The sequence below is a fragment of the Anser cygnoides genome, chromosome Z, assembly GCF_040182565.1.
Source record: "Anser cygnoides isolate HZ-2024a breed goose chromosome Z, Taihu_goose_T2T_genome, whole genome shotgun sequence".
Lineage (NCBI taxonomy): Eukaryota > Metazoa > Chordata > Aves > Anseriformes > Anatidae > Anser > Anser cygnoides.
The window spans coordinates 11,938,712-11,958,703 of record NC_089912.1 but is presented as its reverse complement, the minus strand read 5'-3'; the positions used below and the strand labels follow the sequence as shown (position 1 = coordinate 11,958,703).

At 41.3% G+C, this 19,992-nt stretch overlaps 1 protein-coding gene across 7 annotated transcripts in view; it reads left to right on the top strand.

Moving 5' to 3' along the window:
* Nucleotides 1-19,992, top strand: part of LPAR1 (lysophosphatidic acid receptor 1) — a 69,927-nt gene that overhangs the window by 29,562 nt on the left and 20,373 nt on the right. For 5 of the 7 annotated variants that reach the window (XR_010827470.1, XM_066987849.1, XM_066987848.1 and 2 more), the window contains exons 3-4: nt 5,653-6,400; nt 7,526-7,568. Coding sequence is in view for 6 of the 7 variants with exons in the window: in XM_066987849.1 (XP_066843950.1) it covers nt 5,653-6,400; nt 7,526-7,568 (791 nt within the window). In the remaining variant the exon portion in view is untranslated. The remainder of the gene's footprint in view (nt 1-5,652; nt 6,401-7,525; nt 7,569-19,992) is intronic. The other 2 variants (XM_048050568.2, XM_048050566.2) reach the window with 1 other exon arrangement.

The window sequence follows — 19,992 nt, the reverse complement described above, 5'->3', positions numbered from 1 at the left end:
TAAGTATAAGCTCTTGGATAACTCAGGGCTTCTCAGTTTGATTTTTGCTAGCTTGGACATTTCTTAGGTCTCTGCTGAAACTCAGCAATATAGTCTACTACAAAAGCATTCTTGAAATGTTGCCACAAGGTCTATAAGTAATTTTTTTTCTTTATCTTGTCATAGCAGAATTAAAAGAATCCCCTTGCAAAGGGATTCATTTCTCCCCTCTTTTCAGCTGTGAGAAATGAAAAATTATTCTAGTGAAACTGAGATGGCTTACTAAATCTAACATGCAAGTTTTTATTTAAATCTGTCAAACAGTTGCTTTGGAAGATGCAGTTCTGCAAAGGGTATGTGAAGAGCTGTTGGATCTTGGTGATAGTGTTTTATGCTTTTGTTTTTCAGACTTAAATAATTGCATAAGGTATAGTAGATATAAGGCTTGATGAATCAGCACCCTTGTCTGAACACTTTCTTGATTTTGGACTTAACATTTTGGGTAAATGATACCTATCAACTTCTATTTTTAAAGTAAAAAACACCATCCTTTCCCCCTTTATTTTTGAACCTCTTATTTCCTTTGCATCCCATAGTCTGAACAGTAGTTTATGCTTTTCATTAGATAGTGGAGAATTTTTTGTTGCAAATTGGATTTTTTTTCTCATCTGTTACAACTTTACTTCTATAAAGACCAAGATTTTGCAATTGCAGCTTGAGAAATTATTTACATATTGAATCAATTATTCCTATACTTACTCTCTTATGCTTATTTTAAAGATATTCTTAATTTATACCCTTTTTGAGGATTTTGAAACGGGCAGTTTCCCCAAGTCTTCCAGCTCAAGCCTTCCTGGTATGTTGGTAAATATCAGAGTATTTAGCTAAATTCAAAGAAGTGCTATTGCTTTTCCATTCACTGCTGTACTAAATGTAGACCTGTAAGCCACCTATTGCCGTTTTGGAGTCCTAACCTACTGTTTCCAATTCTGCCTTTCCTCTGAAATATTTTCTGGACTTCCGGATAGCACTGAGAATGATAAATATTATTTTGGGGATCCAAAGGTAGCTACCTAAGAATTAAAATCTCATCCTGTATAGGATGAGTCTCCTCTGAGTCTTGCAAACTTCAAGGAGACTGCATGCAAGTTGAATGACTTCTGTAAATTTGAGGTCTCTGGCTTCTACTTGGCATTTTGCTGCATGCAGAGTTGTCATCTTTCCCAGGCGTCTTTGCCAAATAAATGGATTTTCATCTCCTCTTCGTGTTCTGGGTAAGAAAACAGCAGCATGTCAAGGTTAATTCAGTAAAGGGGAAAAGGAGAGAAACAGACTGTGTTTGGAGGGCTTAGGGTTAAAATACTTTTTAAACATTTTCTTGGATATGGAAACATTGTTGTGGCTTCCAAGTTTTAAAGGCTCTATAAAAGTCAGACCTTAGTATGCTAAGACTGTTCATCTCTATTTCTCTCAGCAAGAAATAAATGCACACATGTCTTGGTGGGGGGTCTTCTGTTGTGTTTTTCTTGGGGGAAGTGGGGGGCTAGGTGAACTAAGGAACTCTGCAAATTCTCAGATTGCAGTGGAGTTTATATAGTGATCATTTGCCATTCATGCACTGAGGTGGTAGGATCCAGAGCTCCCCTCTCACCTTTCTGCTCCAGGCACCCCCTGCCTTCTCCACTCCAGTCTTTCTCCCAGGAGGATAAGGTGGTAATGGGCTGCTCACCCAAGAATAACCCCATGGGCAAGGCCTCTCCGTGCCTTGGCCCAATTCCTCACCCCACTCTTTCAGCCGTGCTGGAGGGGCTGGGGCAGCAGCAGGATGAATCAAGCACTGATCACTGGAGAGAAAGTCACTCTTGTTCCCAGCCTCCTCATTGCCACCCCAGTGGCATGGTCCAGTACCACCACAGCGGAGGAGACAAGGAGACACGTGTAGCAGAGAGTGGCTGGAGAGGCCACTGCCAAGGTGACATTCTCACTGCAGGATGAAAAGGTGTTGGCTGTAAAACCAGAGTGAGTCTTCTTTATGAAGTCCTGGTGCTCAGTTTCCCAGTCTGTGTGCACTGGGTTGGGGTTGTGCCTAGGTCTCATGTTTTCGAGAGGTTTTAACCCCATATACTCAGGATTTTCTTGTTCTTTGGCTTGGGTATTAAATCAACTTCGTATGGTTAGAGGAGGCTTTGATTTCAGCCAGTTATTATTCAATTTTCCTTTATGTATCTTGTTGATTTGTAATGCAGATGTTGTCTTTTTTCTGCGCAGACGTGTCCTGGAGATTTAGTTAGCATGGGCAATTTGTGGCTCAGTTTGTTTTAAACTTCTGTTGAGATATATGAAATGGATGAGGTAAATCTCAGGGCACTGCACATCTGGCTCACCCATGCAATGAAACACACTGAGTGAAACTTCAGGAAATTAAAATATAAACTTCCCTGCCCCTTTTCCTTCAGGGGCAGGAGAGGGGCTGGGTCTGCCTGCTTGTGTGTGTCATTATGGTATATTAACACTTTCAGTACTCGGAGGTACATTTTATTTTCCTCTTGCTGAAGCTTCTGCAGCCAGACAGCAGCATCATGGGTAAATGTGATGCCTTGGGATCTCTGTATGTTCATGACCCGTGAGGTCAAAACCTTCCCGTGGATATCTGCTGGCATCCGAGAAAGTCCATCATCTGGAAGTCCCCTATTTGAACTTTTGTTAGCGACCTGTTCCTTATTACTGTCGCTAATGGACCCATTTATTATGGTGTCTGGAAACTCCAGTGGTGAACACCAATCAATTCCCAATTTAACTCTCAAGAGCAAACACCTGCATGACCGAGGCCCTGAAAAACTCTTCTTTCCCCTGGGATTGAAAAGATTGCTCTTAAAGGAGGATTCCAGGTTTTAGATTAGCATGCCCTGAGCACAAAACGTCTTTCAAAATCCTTTACATGACCAGAGTCTTTTGTTCCTATGTATTCAAAAGAAAAGAAACTAGTGAGCCTCGTTCTGTTCATCTGGGATTATTCAGGTGCTACCCTGTTTTCAAACCTAAAATGTCTGGCTCTGTAGCACTTAGCATATTCTTATTGGCATTGCACACATTTAGCCCTGGCTTGTCACTTTGTGAATGAGACAAATGCAATACACTTTGTGCATATTACAATGAGCCTTGTGTTATCCTATCTCGTTTCAGGTTTCATATGAGGAGTGTGGGGAGAATATTACAAAATCAGAGGAATATTTCACGTTCTAACCCCAAATGCAAAACAAAGTCAACACAAGGGAAAAAGGAAAGCAACATCTACCACATTTTCAATTTCTGAAATTAAAATATATGTTCTGCCAGGTGTAGTTTCTGTCTCTCTGCAGGAGCAACAGGGGAGCAAAAGTTGTTAAGTATGGGCAGCAGTCATCTACAAGAAACATTTAGATCAGTAAATACATGGAAGAAGATAGGATTTATTCAGGATCACAAACTTCCACTAGATTTTGGAGTCATGACCTCCTTTGTAACTGAGACTGTGTCCAGATATTCATACAGAGGGCAAAAAACAGGGCATTCACATAATTAATGCAGATGTTGGCAAGATTTTATAAGGTCCACTAATTCATTCCTATGACTTCCTCCCTCCCTCAAGGCTTCTTATAGTTGACCTGTTATTACCACACAATATTTAAGCAAAGAATTAAAGCCAGATGTCTTGTAGCTAGGTCTCCCTTTATTAAGTATCCCTTGTAAATCATTTTTTCTAGGCAGTGGAGAGATCCTGAGAACTTCTTTAAATTCTTAAATAATTAAGACTGAAAGGTTTCTAACCTAAGAGTTGATGTATCCTAGAGGAACAATAAAAGTTTTATAGTAAGTGTGCTGAGAAATAGTATTTACTCTGGCTTTTTATTATCCTGGGTCTGCAAATGTTTCTGATCAATGTTTAGGTTGGGGGTAAAATCATTTTTAGAAAAACCTTTTTCTTTAACACAAATCTAGCTATCATGTGGCACATTTGGGATACAGGTGAGAAGTTTTGTACATTGCTTTATTGGAACTAGCCTAGTTGTGACGACAAAGAGATGCAAATGAAAACAAGCAGAAATAGCTCTGAGTAGTAATTCTAAGGAAATCTTCATCATATACTATTTTCACTTGAGTCCAATTACTATTTCTGTTTCCCAATTGTGTACATGTTTGGTTTCAAAGTGAAGGCTGTGTTAGCTGTAGCATTTCCTCAGAATGGCCGGACCTGTCTAAAACATGTTGGTTTTTTTTTTTGTTTGTTTGTTTTTGTTTTTTTGGTTTGCATTTTTAAATGGGAAGAAATTCTTATCTTTTAATATTGTTGATCTGTTCCTTATTTCGTCTTATTACCTGCTTTCTTGCTAAAACTGCTTCTCTTTCTGTGTTTAAGAAAAAAAAAAAAAGTTCAGTCAGTAAAGTTTCACAGCCATAAAACTAGAGACAGGTCTCCTGAGCCTCTTCAAACAGAGACTTTTCTGACATGAACTTCTTGTTGGTTTTCTTTTTATTATTTTATTTTTAAGTCCTTTATGATAAGCCATGCTAAACAAGGAACCAGTGTGTTACTCAAAAGAGTTTCTTTTTCTGAGGTTTGCCTTTTGGGAATTACACCTTGAGTAATTGATTATAGCTTAGGAAGGAAACTTATTAAGCATTTTCTTGTTGGCCAGTGTTTTTACACAAAACTTTTATATTCTGGTAGGGTACAGGCCTTGCTTGCTGCACCCATAGCTGTGCTCAGCTGGGTACTCTGGCAGGAAAATTAATCATGTATTTCTTGACATAGCCATAACAATATTTAATGCAAGAAATAAAGTCTGTTGCTTTTAACACTTGCTAAGACGAATACTGCTTTTTTCTTTCCTTGCCTCACTCCTTCCTTTTCTAACTGAAATAAGCAAGTTTAGGTGAGTTATAGCTAAAGGCACAGTGCATTTGTAACCCGGTTTAGAAACATGGTTGATGGTAAAAGGAGAATGCTCTTAGAAATCCAGTGGCTTCCTTTATGGCTTATAAATGCACTTCGTGCTTTATGGACAGACAGGACGACTGGCCCTGGGAATTTACGTTCTTAGCACACATTGATGATTTTAATTTAGTGTTGTTCTTCCCCATTTTTAAGACAGCACAAGAAACGCCCCTGACAGAGACCTAAATGAATGAAAATCTCCTGAGAACTGCAATAACTTTTCCTGCTCATTGAGGAGCTTGTCTTTTAACACAGCTACAGACAAACAATGTTTTTATGCATTGATAACATAAATAAGGCATTCTATAACAGAGGTAACGTCTTTTAATTATGAATTGCATGCCCTTCTCCATGAGTGAGTTTTTTCAGCAGGTCTGTTTGGCCAGAAGCTCTTAATATTTACTATGTAATTTACAACTATGTCAGAAGTCATGCTAGTTCCCAGAGCAGATGGAAGTATTTCTGTTTGTTTCTAATCTGGTTGCAGTTACTGGACTCCTCAGAGCAATTGTTTGTGAGTTGTGGAATGCTATTTGTTCTGAAAAAATAAATTTGTTCTGAAGCGTGTTCCCTTCCTGCCTCCAGTGCCTCTCCCTGCTCTCTGTGCATGCCTTGTCCATGCAGGCAATCATATGTTTTTAGTTCTGATGTCGTTCTTTTTCTCTCTCTTTTTCCCCCCCCCCTCCCTCTTCTTTCAGTCCACAGCCATGAGTGAACCACAGTGCTACTACAATGAAACCATTGCCTTCTTTTATAACCGGAGTGGAAAATATCTAGCCACTGAATGGAACACTGTCAGCAAGCTCGTAATGGGCTTGGGGATTACCGTCTGCATCTTCATCATGCTGGCCAACCTCTTGGTTATGGTGGCTATTTATGTCAACCGCCGATTCCACTTTCCTATTTATTACTTAATGGCCAACTTAGCTGCTGCGGACTTTTTTGCAGGGCTGGCCTACTTTTACTTAATGTTTAACACAGGACCCAACACTAGAAGATTGACTGTAAGCACCTGGCTTCTCCGTCAGGGTCTCATTGACACTAGCCTGACGGCTTCTGTAGCCAATCTGTTGGCCATCGCTATCGAGCGGCACATTACAGTCTTTCGCATGCAGCTACATACTCGGATGAGCAACCGGCGAGTGGTGGTGGTAATTGTTGTTATCTGGACTATGGCCATCGTAATGGGCGCCATACCAAGTGTCGGATGGAACTGTATTTGTGATATCACTCACTGCTCCAACATGGCACCGCTCTATAGTGACTCCTACCTGGTCTTCTGGGCTATTTTCAACCTGGTCACTTTCGTGGTCATGGTGGTCCTATATGCTCATATCTTTGGGTATGTCCGCCAAAGGACTATGAGAATGTCCAGACACAGTTCTGGACCCCGCAGGAATCGGGACACGATGATGAGCCTCCTGAAGACTGTGGTCATTGTGCTTGGTAAGTATTTACTTCGTCCCACCTACGTTCCCCTCTCTGCTTCTTATCATGTGATTGCAGTAATGCATGCCCAACTTCTGGAAGGTCAGCAGCATTTGAAGGATGGTAGAAGAGGCAGGGCCCATAAGAAGCCCCAGTATTCATTACTGTGTTGGGATTATCAAGCCTTTTTATTGAAATGGACATCAGAGACTTGGTCACTCAGCCCTGTGACATGAAACTGATGAAGAAACAGGACCTTGAGATGTAAGGGTTGTTGGTTTTTTGTTTGTGTGTTTGTTTGCAGCAATGCAGGTTTGAAACCTATAGCAGCAGCCTATCCTGGGCAGTGTTCACCCTTTTGCTCTGGAAGATGCCAAATGGCTGCAATCTTAAAAATAATAATAATAATAATAATACAGGGGAAGCTGCACTATCCACTGAAGAACCTGTTGTTTCCTTTTGCTACTCAAAAAGCAGTGTGCATATTCAGGCAGTACTTTGTGTCTGGAGAACAAAGAGGAGCTAAAGGCTATCAGTGAAAGGATTTCACACATTAGGCAAGACTGCATGCACAGTATGCTCAGGTCTCTGCTATAAGTATATCTAAGAAACTGCCACTTTATTTATGCAGAAAGATACAACATGAGGTTTTAACGTGTTTCAGTGCAACACTCGGGAGGTCCCTGAGGTTCAGAGCTTGGAAAATGAGGAAACATGACGTGAATATCATGGCACACTTTGGGGTCAGATGTCTTCTGTCTTTCTGTGGATGGGTGTATTTGGTTTTGGTCTTGGGCTCTCAGCTTTCTTATGCGAAAGGACATGTTGGATACAGGGCACCACTCTCTGGCGATTTTCCTTGCAGTTTCTTCTGCCCTTTGTTGCAGCAGATGTAGGTGAGCTGCAGGCAGGCAGGGATGGTGCTGGTTGCTTCCTCAACCCCAGATGTGGACCTACACATGAGACCGTCCAGCATGGTACACGGGTCTCTTGGGATAATAGTTCCCTTTTGCATGGTGAAGTTGCCTTAGTCATCCATAAATGCCACAGTACCCAGTCGCCAAGGACCAAAACTTAGCCAAGGTTCTTGCTCTAAGGTCCTGATATCCGTGGTTTTACACTGTGATTTTTGCTTTCTAACAGTTACTGCCTGTACAGACAAAGAAGATGGTTACAGAGCTTTATTGTGAGTCACCGTGACAACTCGTGTTTTAGTTTAAGAATGTGCATGCTGCTTTCTGACCTAGCAATTTGCATTTTAACCAGAATATGGACTGTGTAGGACTACCAGGTCCATCCATTAAAAAGCTGTATTCCTAAGTGTCCTGCTTTTTTCTTTAGGGAAAGAACATCCTTCAGAGTTTTGCATGGGAGGCTGTAGCGTTGGGTTAAACTTCTTTTGACTGCCTGGTGGTTCAGAAACCTGTCTCTCCATACCTCCCTCCTTGCAGAAGGCAAGATGAGGTTAAGGAAACAAAGAGAACTTGGGTTTTGAAGACTTTCTTTTTTTTTTTCCTTTTTTTTTCTTTTTTCTTTTCTTTTTTTTTTTTTTTGAAATAGATCCTTGTTTCCTCTTCTGAGTAAATTACTTTTCATATAACAGTGAAGTATTTCCTGTAAGAAGAATGACTGGTTCAGGCATTAAAAAAAAAAAAAAAAAAGCGAATGGGGAATAGAAAGCACTGATAACAGTAAAATGCAGAATTGTAGCAACATATAAGTCACCGAATAAATTGCAAATGGTAGTTAATACCAAGCATGCATGGGGCTAGCTGGAAGCATAGGTACTGACTGTACCTTCCTCCATTCTCCTGGGTGGAGGCCACCCAGTACCACAACAGCACCACAGACCCGGACCACAACAGCTATACAAAGAACCTAGAGTAGCCCCTAATAAGAGCCTCATTTTTTCAAGGTATTTATTGTTCTCAAAACAGCGGAACAACTCCAATGGCTAAGTAGCATTAGCCAAACTGAAGGTGACTAAAGTTTAACTGCTGATGTAGCTCAGTAATATCTCTGATTCTTCATTTAGAGTATTTGGAGTAAAATTTGTCGGTACTGCGGGTAGCACATGTTAAGTTTTCCACAAAACCCTAACAGGACCTTATTTCTTATCACTGATGCAGCTAAATTCATTCAGCGTTGTGCACACACTTTGCTTTAGCACCTCTTCTAATCTGCAAAAAAACACCATTTTTAGTGAGAGACAGTCTTTTATTGGATCTCTTTGAGGAAGACAAAGCAACTTCCAGGCAGTTTGGCTGGAACAGTTCAGTCATAGGGCTGTCGGGTAAAGCAGCAGCAATGCTTTCACCTCGCTATCATCTGGGAGATGCAGCTTGCAAGGTAAAGAAGGCTGAGAAACAGCAGTATAGAAATGAGGAAGATCAGCCTGAAGCCAGGAATCAGGCGTAGGGGCAACCAGAGAGAATTTGGGGAGGTTAATTGTTTGTACATCGGGGTGTTAAGCAGATTGCTAACTGAACCGTGAGAAAAGCTCGTTAGTTGCCACCAGCTGACGAGAGCTGTCCCGTATCACCGAGTTGCCACTTCCAGTGGAGGATTGTTGTCTGGTTCTGAAATGAAAGTTGAGCATCAGCTGGAAGCGCTGATTAGGTAGGGGATGTCTGAGTTTGGAGGAGAGAACTTACTGATCCTTTGGGTGTCTTGGTGCTCTTGCACTGCTTGAAGTCCACTTGCAAATCTGGTTTAAAGTTTTCACAAGCAACAGATTTAATTCCAAAGCATCATACGTCCCAAGTGCCTCCTCCCAAAGCTAGCTGATCCACAGTGCTGCAGGGGAAGAGTTTGTTTCTGCTTTGGGAAAGGCTGAAAAGGTGGGTGTCCTGGACTGCCTGGAATGGCTGAATGTGTATCTTATGCTGTGTGGCTTTTTCTGTGCGAGCAGGTCACCTCTTCCCCTCTCTCCATCACGCTACCTTTTGTGGGAGGGAGTCAGCATGGGAACTGCCTGACACCCCCAGTCCTCAGGCCTGGCCAGGACCCCAGTTTCGGTCAGGAGCGAGCGCGATGCCCCGGGGCTGCCGGCGAGCGGGACGGCCGCCAGCCACCACGCACAAGCAGCCGATTGTGCAGCGGGAGAGGTCGGGGTCTGGCACCCGGCGTCATCCCGCAGAGCCGGGGTACCGAGTCCCGGGAGCACGTCGGAGGCGAAGAACATATTTTTTTTTTCTTTTTATGCCCTTTTGTTTTTAGCTTTTTTTTTTTTCCTTGAGTGAAATATTTTAAACAGAAGGAAGTGATTTCATAGTTGAGCGCTTTTTTTTTTTTTTTTTCTTCTAACAAGGCGGCTTTTGAAATCTTTCAAATGTAGCAGGGAACATAAAGCTCTTTCTCCAGAGCATGCCTTTTCCTGTGCGCTGGGGCTAAGGCAGGACTGATCTGTATACCGCACACGGCCATAAAATCGGGTCTGGTTTGGCTTGCAACCCAATGACACTTTGCATTTCACCACGAACATGTGTTAGGTTTAAATGAGCAGTCAAAGGAACAGGCAGAAACCTAGCGGATGCCACAGCTGAAAGCTGGCATCTTTCTTCCCTTCTGTCCTCGCTGTTTTTGTATCTTCTTTTTAAGGACAAAGCTAAACTGCTGTTCCTTGCAGAAGTCATAGTTGGACTGTGAAAGCATTCAGCAGGGCCAGATGCAGATTTGCAGATTTGTTCCAAAAGAGGGTGACAGTATCTAACTGCTCTTTTAAGAAGTGATGAAAACATCAAAAGGAGGGAAAAAAAAAAAAAAAAGCGGATTTCAGAGCTCACGTCTGAAAAACTAGCTCTGCTTTGGGTTTTCATGAAATGAAACAAGCCATGTAAGACTAGGTGTTTTTGGGCATTCTTATATACATGCATTTGAAGAAAAGTATCAGCTTAGATCACAAGCATTGGAAGGTCAGCCTGTATATTCTCCTGCCTTGCTTATCAGCTCCTGTTTTCATAATGTGGATAACTCTTCCCTAAACCTCCGTACACATCTTTGGACAGTATTCCCTGTCTAGAATGTGGTCTTTGTCTGAAAACCTTCTTTTGCCACCATTATGATACAAGAGACAATAAAGGCAAAAAACTGAACCTGGTGTGTGGTCCCCCTGCAGAATCATTAAAATTATGAGGTAGTTTTGCCAGTCCTTTCATTGTAATTAATCATTATGTCTTCCTGATACAGGCTGGAAAACTGCTGTATCTGAGATTATGATACTGAGGTTTTATAACTAAATTTGAAATAATAATAGCAACAGCTCTTCCTATGATCCATCCAATTAGCCTTCTGTTTTGGGTGAGTTCTCAATGGTGTTTGGCCCAGACCAGGCAAGCCTGTTGAGCTGAGCACCACAGTTACCCCCTAGGACAGAGGGAGAGCAAACAATGCGCTCCTGATTGCTTACCCTTTATGTTCACGGGAACTAAGAAGACACTTAGGCCTTCCCGGCCTGTAAGACCATCCACTTTGTAGGAGTAAGGTTTAATCTGTAAGATTTTGAAAACCAACGTAAGCACAAATTAAAAAAAAAAAAAGTGAAGGTTCTTTTTGTCTAAACTGTTTTGATTTAAAGGAGTCTTTCTGCGTTTGAAGACAGTCCCTTCCCATATTATAACGAAGCAATAGACGCAAGGAAAACATCTGGAAGTTCAGTATAAACATCTGGAAGGGTGGAACTGCTCGGTAACAGCTTTTTTCCTGCCCTCTCTTTCTGCCGCAGTAATGAATTGCACGAGAGACTTACTTTTGTACTTTTGTAGCTTCTCTTTCACAACTAAGTACCAAATGGGGATGGAAAGCAGCAAATAACTGTGGTAACATACCGAGTTTCAACATGCTGTATGTGGACAGGCAACTAAAGCACCCAGAATGCATTATTGATAACTTTAACTTTTCTGGGTGATTGATTGAAATGCACTGTTTTATTCCACAATCAAAAACATGGAGTTCTATGAGAGCACATTTTAAAAAGATGTTTTCAATATCTACGCTGTCTTTTATGACGTGTGGTCTGCATCTTTTCCCACTTCCTCCCCCCGTGCAACAAGACTACTAAATTGGCAGTAGAAAATGAAAAGAGCAAGAATTAGTGCTGCAGCCTGAACGAAAACACCCTGAGTGTCACCGGAGGGATGTCTTTATTTCCATACCCCTGCAGTGTCATGTGGCTAACAGGCATGGCCTGTCTTCACCGGCTGCTAAATCTTAAAGGTTTTAAACCTAAGCTTTATGAAATGTATTTTGACAGTCACCGAGTAAGTGGTCATGGGCTGGTATCAAGATGACACTGTCTAGCCAGAGCTTGGTCATGGATTCACTTGACCGTCAGCAGGCCTTCCCTGCCCATGGAAAGTTACTCTCGTGGTCCAAAGCAAACATCAGCTCTGGTAGCACAGTGCAGCTGATACGAGGATCTTTCAGAGAGGATGGGGGTTTAACTCTGAGCCCTGGGGCTAGAGGGTGACAGCTTCACCTCATCGCCTTCTCCCTAAGGAGTCCTGCTGGCATGAAGAGAGACAAGTTCTTCAGCAGTGTTTTCCCTGAGATGACTGTAAATAAACATGTCATCTTCATTTGGAGACATCCATCCGCAAGGTAGTGGTGGCCCTGACAGTAGCATCCAGATGTTTTTCCCTTAACAAGATTGCATTTTCCACGTAGAGCTGAGCCAGGGAGTGAGATCCGGCTGGCGTTAGGCTGAGGGTGGCACATTTCACATCTTCCCTGGAAGTGGGGGGATGTGAAGCCATAAATACCGGGTTACCCTGTGGCCAGCACGGGGGGCTCATTCAGAGTCACCAACCCTGCCTGACCCCTGCATCACAGTAATGTCGCTTGTGTATTGATTTAGTCCGGACGGAAAAACAGGGCAATAAACTCTGGGACTGGCGCTGGCAATACGAGCCCGAGCATCAATGACTTTCTGTTCTAACACACAGGGTGCAGTTATGTGCAGTCCCAGTGTTTTCAGATAAGTATATTTTAAAAGTGCATAAACTGTGAATTTAACCCACGGTCAAGTAAACTGGGAAATTGTGGCTGATGACCGTAGTCTAAATGGAGCGCTCCTCGTGGAGTTTATACGATTAATTGTTATTACCATTGTATGAGCAGTGTGGAGGAGGGGAAGGTTTATAATGAGTGCTTTCAGAGCTGCAGCATGACTGCAATAATTTCAAGCTGTATCATCAAATATTTGCATGAAGAAATCTTCATTAAAATACAAGATTTTCATACAACATACCTCACCCTGTAAGATTTTTGATGGCTTGGGTTGCTTTCTCTTTTCTCGGTGGAAGTCCTTATGAGCAGGTGTGATTGCTCCTCTGAAGATTCCTTTGACAAAAATAGAGAACACGTACAGTTTGGGGTGGGGATGGTTGCCATGGCTGCTAATGCTTATCATGTGTTACTTTTTTTTTTCTTTTCTGTCTTAATAACATTTTGATACTGAGTTTAAAAAAAAAAAATCTGTGTACCTTCAGCTTGTACATAGGTGAAGGAAAACAGAAGTCTTCAGAGTATTGTTTATATTTGTTAGAGTATTTAACTGTGAAATCAGTCTGTTTTAATACCAGTAAAAATGGAATTTTCACGATGCCTGTTATCCCTAACAAGAGTGGACTAGTAATTTTTATATGCATACAAGTGTCCAAATTCTTATATATGAATATATATGATATATATATTCTTGATATACATTTCTTACTGTATTAGCTAGATATTGCACTATTTTATAAAAGGATTAATAATTTTTGTGAATAACTATTTTTTGAAAAATGGGTTTCTGCTTTCAATTGAAGAAATGGAAGCATGAAATCTTGCTAAAGATGTAAGCTGCAGTGCATACATAGTTACGAAGTAATTGGAGTGTGTCTTAAGTTTAAAACACTTTGGACTTGGATGGATGTATTTTTCTTGCTTGCTTTTCATACTCTTCTAGTAAAAGCAATAACGTGTGCTCTGTGACACTTACTGATCTCTCTAAATCTCACTCACTGGTCATTTTTACTATTGTTTATACTCCAGAAAATGAATTACAGTTGATCTTATCAAATTTGGCAGTGTAGCCCCAAAACAAATCCTGTCTCATTGCTGCCTGGCAGGTGAGGATTTTGCAAGAAAATAAAGAATAAGGAAATGTGGCATGTGAAAATAACAGTGTGGGTAGTTTACGTCATAAACCTCATCAGTAGCTTCCTTTTTCAAAACAAGCCTGAGCAAGCTCTTGCTGCTGAAACAGAAGTTTCTGTTGCTCCGGATCCAGACAGCTCTTTCTCTGAACCCAGAGCCTGTTTGGGTGTGTTGGGGGTTTGGTTCTAGATGTTCTGCTTAATTTCTTCACTGACTCTCCCAATTAAATTTATTGCATCCTCAGCTAAAGCTGATATGTCCTTGGTAACAGTCTTTTCTCTAAAGTATTCCAGCTATCCCTGTGTAATTCATCACTTCACCCTTGGGAATCCATTTGGAAGTTTCCCCCATCTTTCCCCCTTCAGTTAAGAATAAGCATTATTTATTTTCGTTCAGGATCTTTTGAAACTGCTTTGAGGAACTTCCATCATTTACCAAGGCAGGAATGTGGTATCATTTTATTTCATTTTTGAAGGGGGAAAATTGCTCTAGTAAATCCATTTCTTTACATACGATGGAAATGAGGCCTTGTTTAATAAAAGTCTTTCCCCTGACTTCACTATAATTTATTACCTTTCAGGGAAGAAATAAATTTAAAGGGCAAACTCTAGGGGTTCCTCCAAGAATGGCCAGAGAAAGATAAACCTGAGTAGTTCAATATTTACACTCATGTTCAGTTTTTAATTTAAATAAATAAATAAATAAACAAACGACTCTTGTAATTGTTTGCATAGGTGGTTTCTTGTTTCCAAAAGGTTCACAAAAATGGATTTCAAAAATAGGTTTTATTCTCAACAAGGCCAAGGGAATTGATTTTTATCTTTCTTTGTGAATTTTTTTTATTTGATTTTTTTTCTTTCTTTGTGCATTTGAAAAACACACCCCTACCCCCAAGCAACAGAAGACAACCTTTTAGATTGGGTGAAGGTGAACTAACAAACTGCTTTCTGTACAGTTAAATTCACTTAGTGAAAATGCACACAAAAACAAAATGAATTAGTGCCATATCTCAGTCTCCTAATTCCTAATTCCACCTACCAATGCAACAGCCATGAATGTACTCGTCTACCTGGGCTACTCTGAAGTAGCTGAGATGGACACTCATTTATGGCATGTTCATTCTAACCTAGAACTCTCAGCAAACTTTGAAAAAAGCTGAAGGCCCAGGGTAGAAATAGTTAACAAGAAAAAATTTAGCAATCTGTGTGTGCAAGAAAACATGCATGTAAAATTTCAGCACATGGCTAAGAAGACCTGCTGATCTTAGACTTTCTCAGCTGAATATTTTGGAACAGAAGATGGGATTCTATCCTTTAGAAGGGTTAACAGTAATGCTTTTGCAAAATGGCTGCTTGAAAGGTAACATTTTTATCTTCTGGAAAGCACATAGTTGCGTGGAGAGTTTGCTTCTAAATGTTTTGCTTAATTTCTTCTCTGACTCTCCCAATTGAATTTATTGCATTGCCAGCTAAAATTGATACATCCTTGGTGACTGTTAAAATACAGCATTTTGCAGTGTGGGAAGATCTGGAGTAACATGCATGTCCAGCACTGGCTTGGGTGTTTTCATCTTTGAGATGCCATTTGAGTATCACTGGAAACCACTGAAGGGCTAAGCCAAAAAGTCAAAGCCAAATTTACAGATAGACCTCGGCTTGAGAAACTGTGAACAAAAAAGCCTGCTGTTAACTTGTCACATTGCAAAACTGTGTTCAGTGAAGCACTGAACGATCATTTGTTTGCCACAGTGGAAAACATTTTGAACAAGAGGCTGTTTTGTGGGAGAGGAGAAGGGTGCTGCTGGTGGTGTGTTTCATCTCACTTGGGCAGCAGGAGCAAGTAGCCCGAGTCCTCTGTTTATCTGAGGGTGTCCGTGAAAATAGAAAAATATAATTTTCAGTCTGAGATTATTCCTGCTTCTGTAGTTTTAATGAAATTATCGCTCTCAATGTCAAAATAGGAAATTACTTCCAGTAGAAATGCTTGTGGAGACATCTGAGATGCATCATCTGCCCTCGTTCTGATTGGTGGGGTAGTGACTGCAGCCCTCGAACAGCAGCCTTTGTGCTTCCCTACTTGCAGTCTCAACATGAGAAATGTGTTAAAGGAGAATGCCTAGTTATTTTTTTTGTTTGTTTGTTTGACTGTTTTCTTTCAGTGCATGCATTTTGAAGAGGAATATGTGAATGAAAATTGTAATTTGAGTACTTCTCGTTCTCGCGTCATTAGCGGGACAGCTTCCTATTTCATACAGCTGTGGGCACCGTCACTGACCACACATGGACTTTTTTTCTTTCAGACAAAGGTCTTTTTTTTTCCTTTTAATTTTGTTTTCAACCTTCTGTGAATAAAGCTTTGTCACGCACTTGCACACTTGATGCATGTCCTTAAAGTTGGAAGTTTACTGCTGCGTCATGGCTGGTGGCTGTGGCCAGGCTGGTGGCGAGTTCAGTGGCTGCCTGAGTCTAGGCATTTTTTTCTCCTTCCTCTTTCTCCTTGCTCCCCATAGCTGCTCTGTCCAAACGTGTGAACCCTTTGGGAACTCAGCTTCCTTTAGAATTTACTCTCTTGTTTATTTGAAGTCCTTGGCCTGGTGAGAAAGGTCAAAAAGCATGATCCGTATGAGCTCGGAGGAAAACCTGGAGAGCAGATAAAAGGACTCTGAGCTGGTATGGAAGGTCACGGGGCTTCAGAAGCAATGACATCATTTGCTAAGTCTAAAGTGTTTTTTTGTTTGTTTGCTTGTTTTTTCTGCTCTCAACATTGTCTGTTGTGTGAATCTGCTCACTGACGAGGAACTAGGGCTCAGGGAACCACCATCAGTGACAGAGCTTGCTGCTGCAGGCTGTTGCTCAGAGAGCAGCACTACGTGACGCAGGGGACTGAAGCAATAATGTCTTCACATTGGTGCTAAAAGCCTGGGAGGTTATTTAAAATTAGCAGACAAACAAAACCATGCTTCAAATAAGTTTGTGAGGGAAGCGAGAAGGAGCACATCTATTGTTTTTCATTGTGTTGGACTAAGAGGTATCTGGGGCTTTCTGCTCTAACAAATGACTTGGCATCTTAGCATGAAATTGAAAATATAGCTGTAGATGTGCAGGGACAGTTAAGATTTTTGAAATGTTTTCCTTTGTGAAAGAGGAAGTTGTCTCCTAAAGAAAAGGCGAGAATTTAGCTGTTAAAGCAGGAAAAGCTGCCAAGCTACTGCCTTTATCTTCTTTTCATGGAAATTGTTTCCTCTGACCCTGGACTCAGTACCTTCCGTGTTCACCTAAAAGCGGTTTGGGGAGCTGTTTCCCATTTTCTGGTATTGCTATAACCCCAGGAAGAAGTTGTTTCTACATATGGAATTGATAATTCTCTTCTGCCTTTGTTTGAAGTCACTTTTAAGTGCCCAGTTTTTACTTTTCTAGAATTACAACGAGTAACATAAAGTTGAATTTTTCCCAGAAGAAGCAGTGTGTGTAGATAGGAAAAAAAAGAAAAAAAAAAAAAAGGGGTGTAAATCTATTGCATATTTATAGAATAGCTGATGCTCTCTTCCATTAAACAAAATAAAAATGAAAATTGTAGTTCATAAAAAGAAAACTGAAGGAAGTTTTTTTAAAAGAAGGTATTAAGTGGTTTTAGATGTGTAACTGGATTGCTTGAGTGACATGTATTTTTTTAAGTTGGTTATTAATTATCAAAGTAAACATATGTAATGACATATTTTCTACCGTAAGTGCATCCTGCTTCTATTAGAGGAAAGGACATACTGGAAACTGTGCTCACACATCCAAACATAGCATGGTTGCTGCACTGGTGCCCCAAAACAGGGCAGCATGCCCAGCTGGGAACCCAGTGTTGCCTGCCAGTCCCTTTGGTGCAGATGCTATTGCACACGTATTTCAGTTAGTTCCCGTGAATTGTGAGGAAAAGCTTCTACATAATTACCAAAAAAAAAAAAAATGTTTCATTTCATTTAAAGTGAACAGGTGAGGAACAGGCTTTTGATTTCTCTCATCATCTGGCAGGCAGTGTGAGAAATGAAGAGTGATTAATAACATTATTACAAAGTCTATCTTGTGCCTATTAATCAGCAGCCACAAGGTCTGTGTTTGATATAGGTGGGTTGCATTTAAAAATTTGCCAGCAGAGCCATTAATTTGGTTAAGTACTTTAAGTAATGAGGTGTCTACCTCCAGGTTACAAACATTTAATGGGGAAATGTATTTCTTTCAATGCATAGTAAGGAATTGTCAGCTTGTAAGTGATGTGGAAAACAGCCCTTACTCCCAGTTAATTGGGAAAAGGGCCACAAAGAGGTTGCGTACCTCCAGGCTCTGAAAAGCCTCATGAATGGGGCGAGACACAGGCTGAAGGAGTCAAGCCATGTCTTTTCTGCAAATAGAAAGGCATGGCAACTCCCCTTTGCTCATACCATGTAGGAAGCAGTGTGAGAGCGACCCTGTGGGTGTTTCTAATCCCTGTTTGCACAGGTCAGAGCAGAAATTTGTAATGTAAAAGCTGTTTGTCTTGAGCTGGCAGACCTGCAAAGCATGTCTGCAAGTATTTGATGTTCCACGTTGTGTCAGCTGCGCACACCGTGATGGCCTGGTTCCTCCTCTGGAGGCAGTGAGTGGCATGGAAAAAAGCTGTGCCAGTCTGAGAAATTAATATAGCTGCATCCCCAGAGCAGAGCCAGCGCTCAGAACAGCCTGACCAGCGCAGCAGTACTGCCCAGCACAGGCAGAATGAGGCTTGCCTTGCACCCCTAAGGCACGGTGCTCTTTCACGTATTTATGTGGTTACAGAGGTTTTGGTAGGGTGTGCTGTATCGTTCAGCTTGTCGTTTCTGCCTTGGTTCCTCTTACTGCAGCTGTTTTTGTGGGACTTTGGAGCACGAGAGTGAATCCCAGTGTCTCTCTCCTGACCCTTCACTTCTGGTTTGCTCAGCCAGACATTCAGGCTTGGGCGCTGTGGGCACAAGCATTTCAGTCTATTCCATTAGAAAGACTGTGCTGTGCAGACAAGGTCAGTGATAACCAGGAGATCCCCTGCCTTTGTCATGTGTGTGCCCAAGCAAAAGAATATAACAATATAACACTAGCATATTTTCAGTTTCTGATAGTAACAGCAATGCAGAAAACTAATTGGTTCTTTGTTTCTGAATCAAAAATTTCTCCTCTGTCTGTGTTTTGTACTGATGGTATCCAGTTTGCTCTCTGCAGCAACTCTTTTGTTTAGATACTGCTGCACGCGAAAGAAACTGCTATATATTTCTTGTAGTTTTTATTTGGACTGCCTTTTGAGCTCTTCAGACACGCATTAACAGTTTGCAACTTGAAAACTTTGCCCTTCCTGCTCCTTGGAGGAGCAGAGGAATGCATTTGAGGAGACTAGAAGCTGTTCTTCTGCCTTAAGGTACGAGGTGAACGTAGCATGTGGTGTTCCTGCTGATATCCTCAGGTATTTCAGTCTCAGGCTCCACCTGAGAATGAGAAGTTTCTCTCTTCCTTTTTTTTTTTTTTTTTTCACCTGTAAAGAAGTTAGAGAGGTTGTGGTCTGCATTTGGGATAGTTCAGAGCTATGCCTCCATTTTTGTACCTACAGCTTCACTTGAAGCATGTGACTTGTCAGCTGAGCCTATTTATAGTGAGTGTTTATATATATAATTAAGAATAGCAAAGGGCTTGCTTGGTCAGCAACTCTTCTGCCGTAGGCTCCCGAGCATGTACCGTAATAAAGCCACAATCTCCATTTGCTAGCTGCACTTGCCGCACATGAAACTTTTAGGTTACCTCAGTTGCAGGTATGAGTTTTGAAAACAGAAGGAGGTTTGCCTTTGATTTCTGGCAACCTGGCTTGCCAGAAATCAGGTGAAACGTGGGTTGCGCTGCTGGGAGTCGCGTGGATACTGGTGGGTTACTGGAAGGGTGTCCCATCTTAGTGTGCAGGATGGATGTAACAGGGTAGTGCACAAGTCTTGAAGGCTAGAAAAATCTGTAAGATTGACAGTAGAACGAAGGAAAGATTTGTAAGATAGGTAAATTGAGTGCACTTTAGTTTATGTTGTGTTTTGTCTAAGATATTGACCACCCATAAGGTTAATCTGAAGCATGCAGCTGCAGCATGTCTACTGTTTTTCCCAGCATGCTGCGTCATACCAAGCACCACTTAGGAAACCAAAGACTGATGTTCCAAGAACTTGTCATGGCTAAAATTCTTACTCTGAAGCTGACCAGTAAATAGTTCATGGTAGAGAAAAGGAAGTATCTCTGTTCAGTGACAGTGGATGAAACTTAACAGGGAGAGTGAAAGAGTGCCTGTACCTTGGTCACAGAAGCTGATAGACTCTGTTGTGAAATACAGAATAAATCAATGTTTCTTACAATGCTTGGCATAGTTTCTGGAACTTGCGTGATTTCCCCATTCATTTATTTCAACAAAACATTCTTTTGGAAGTATCTTTTGTAGTATACAGCAGT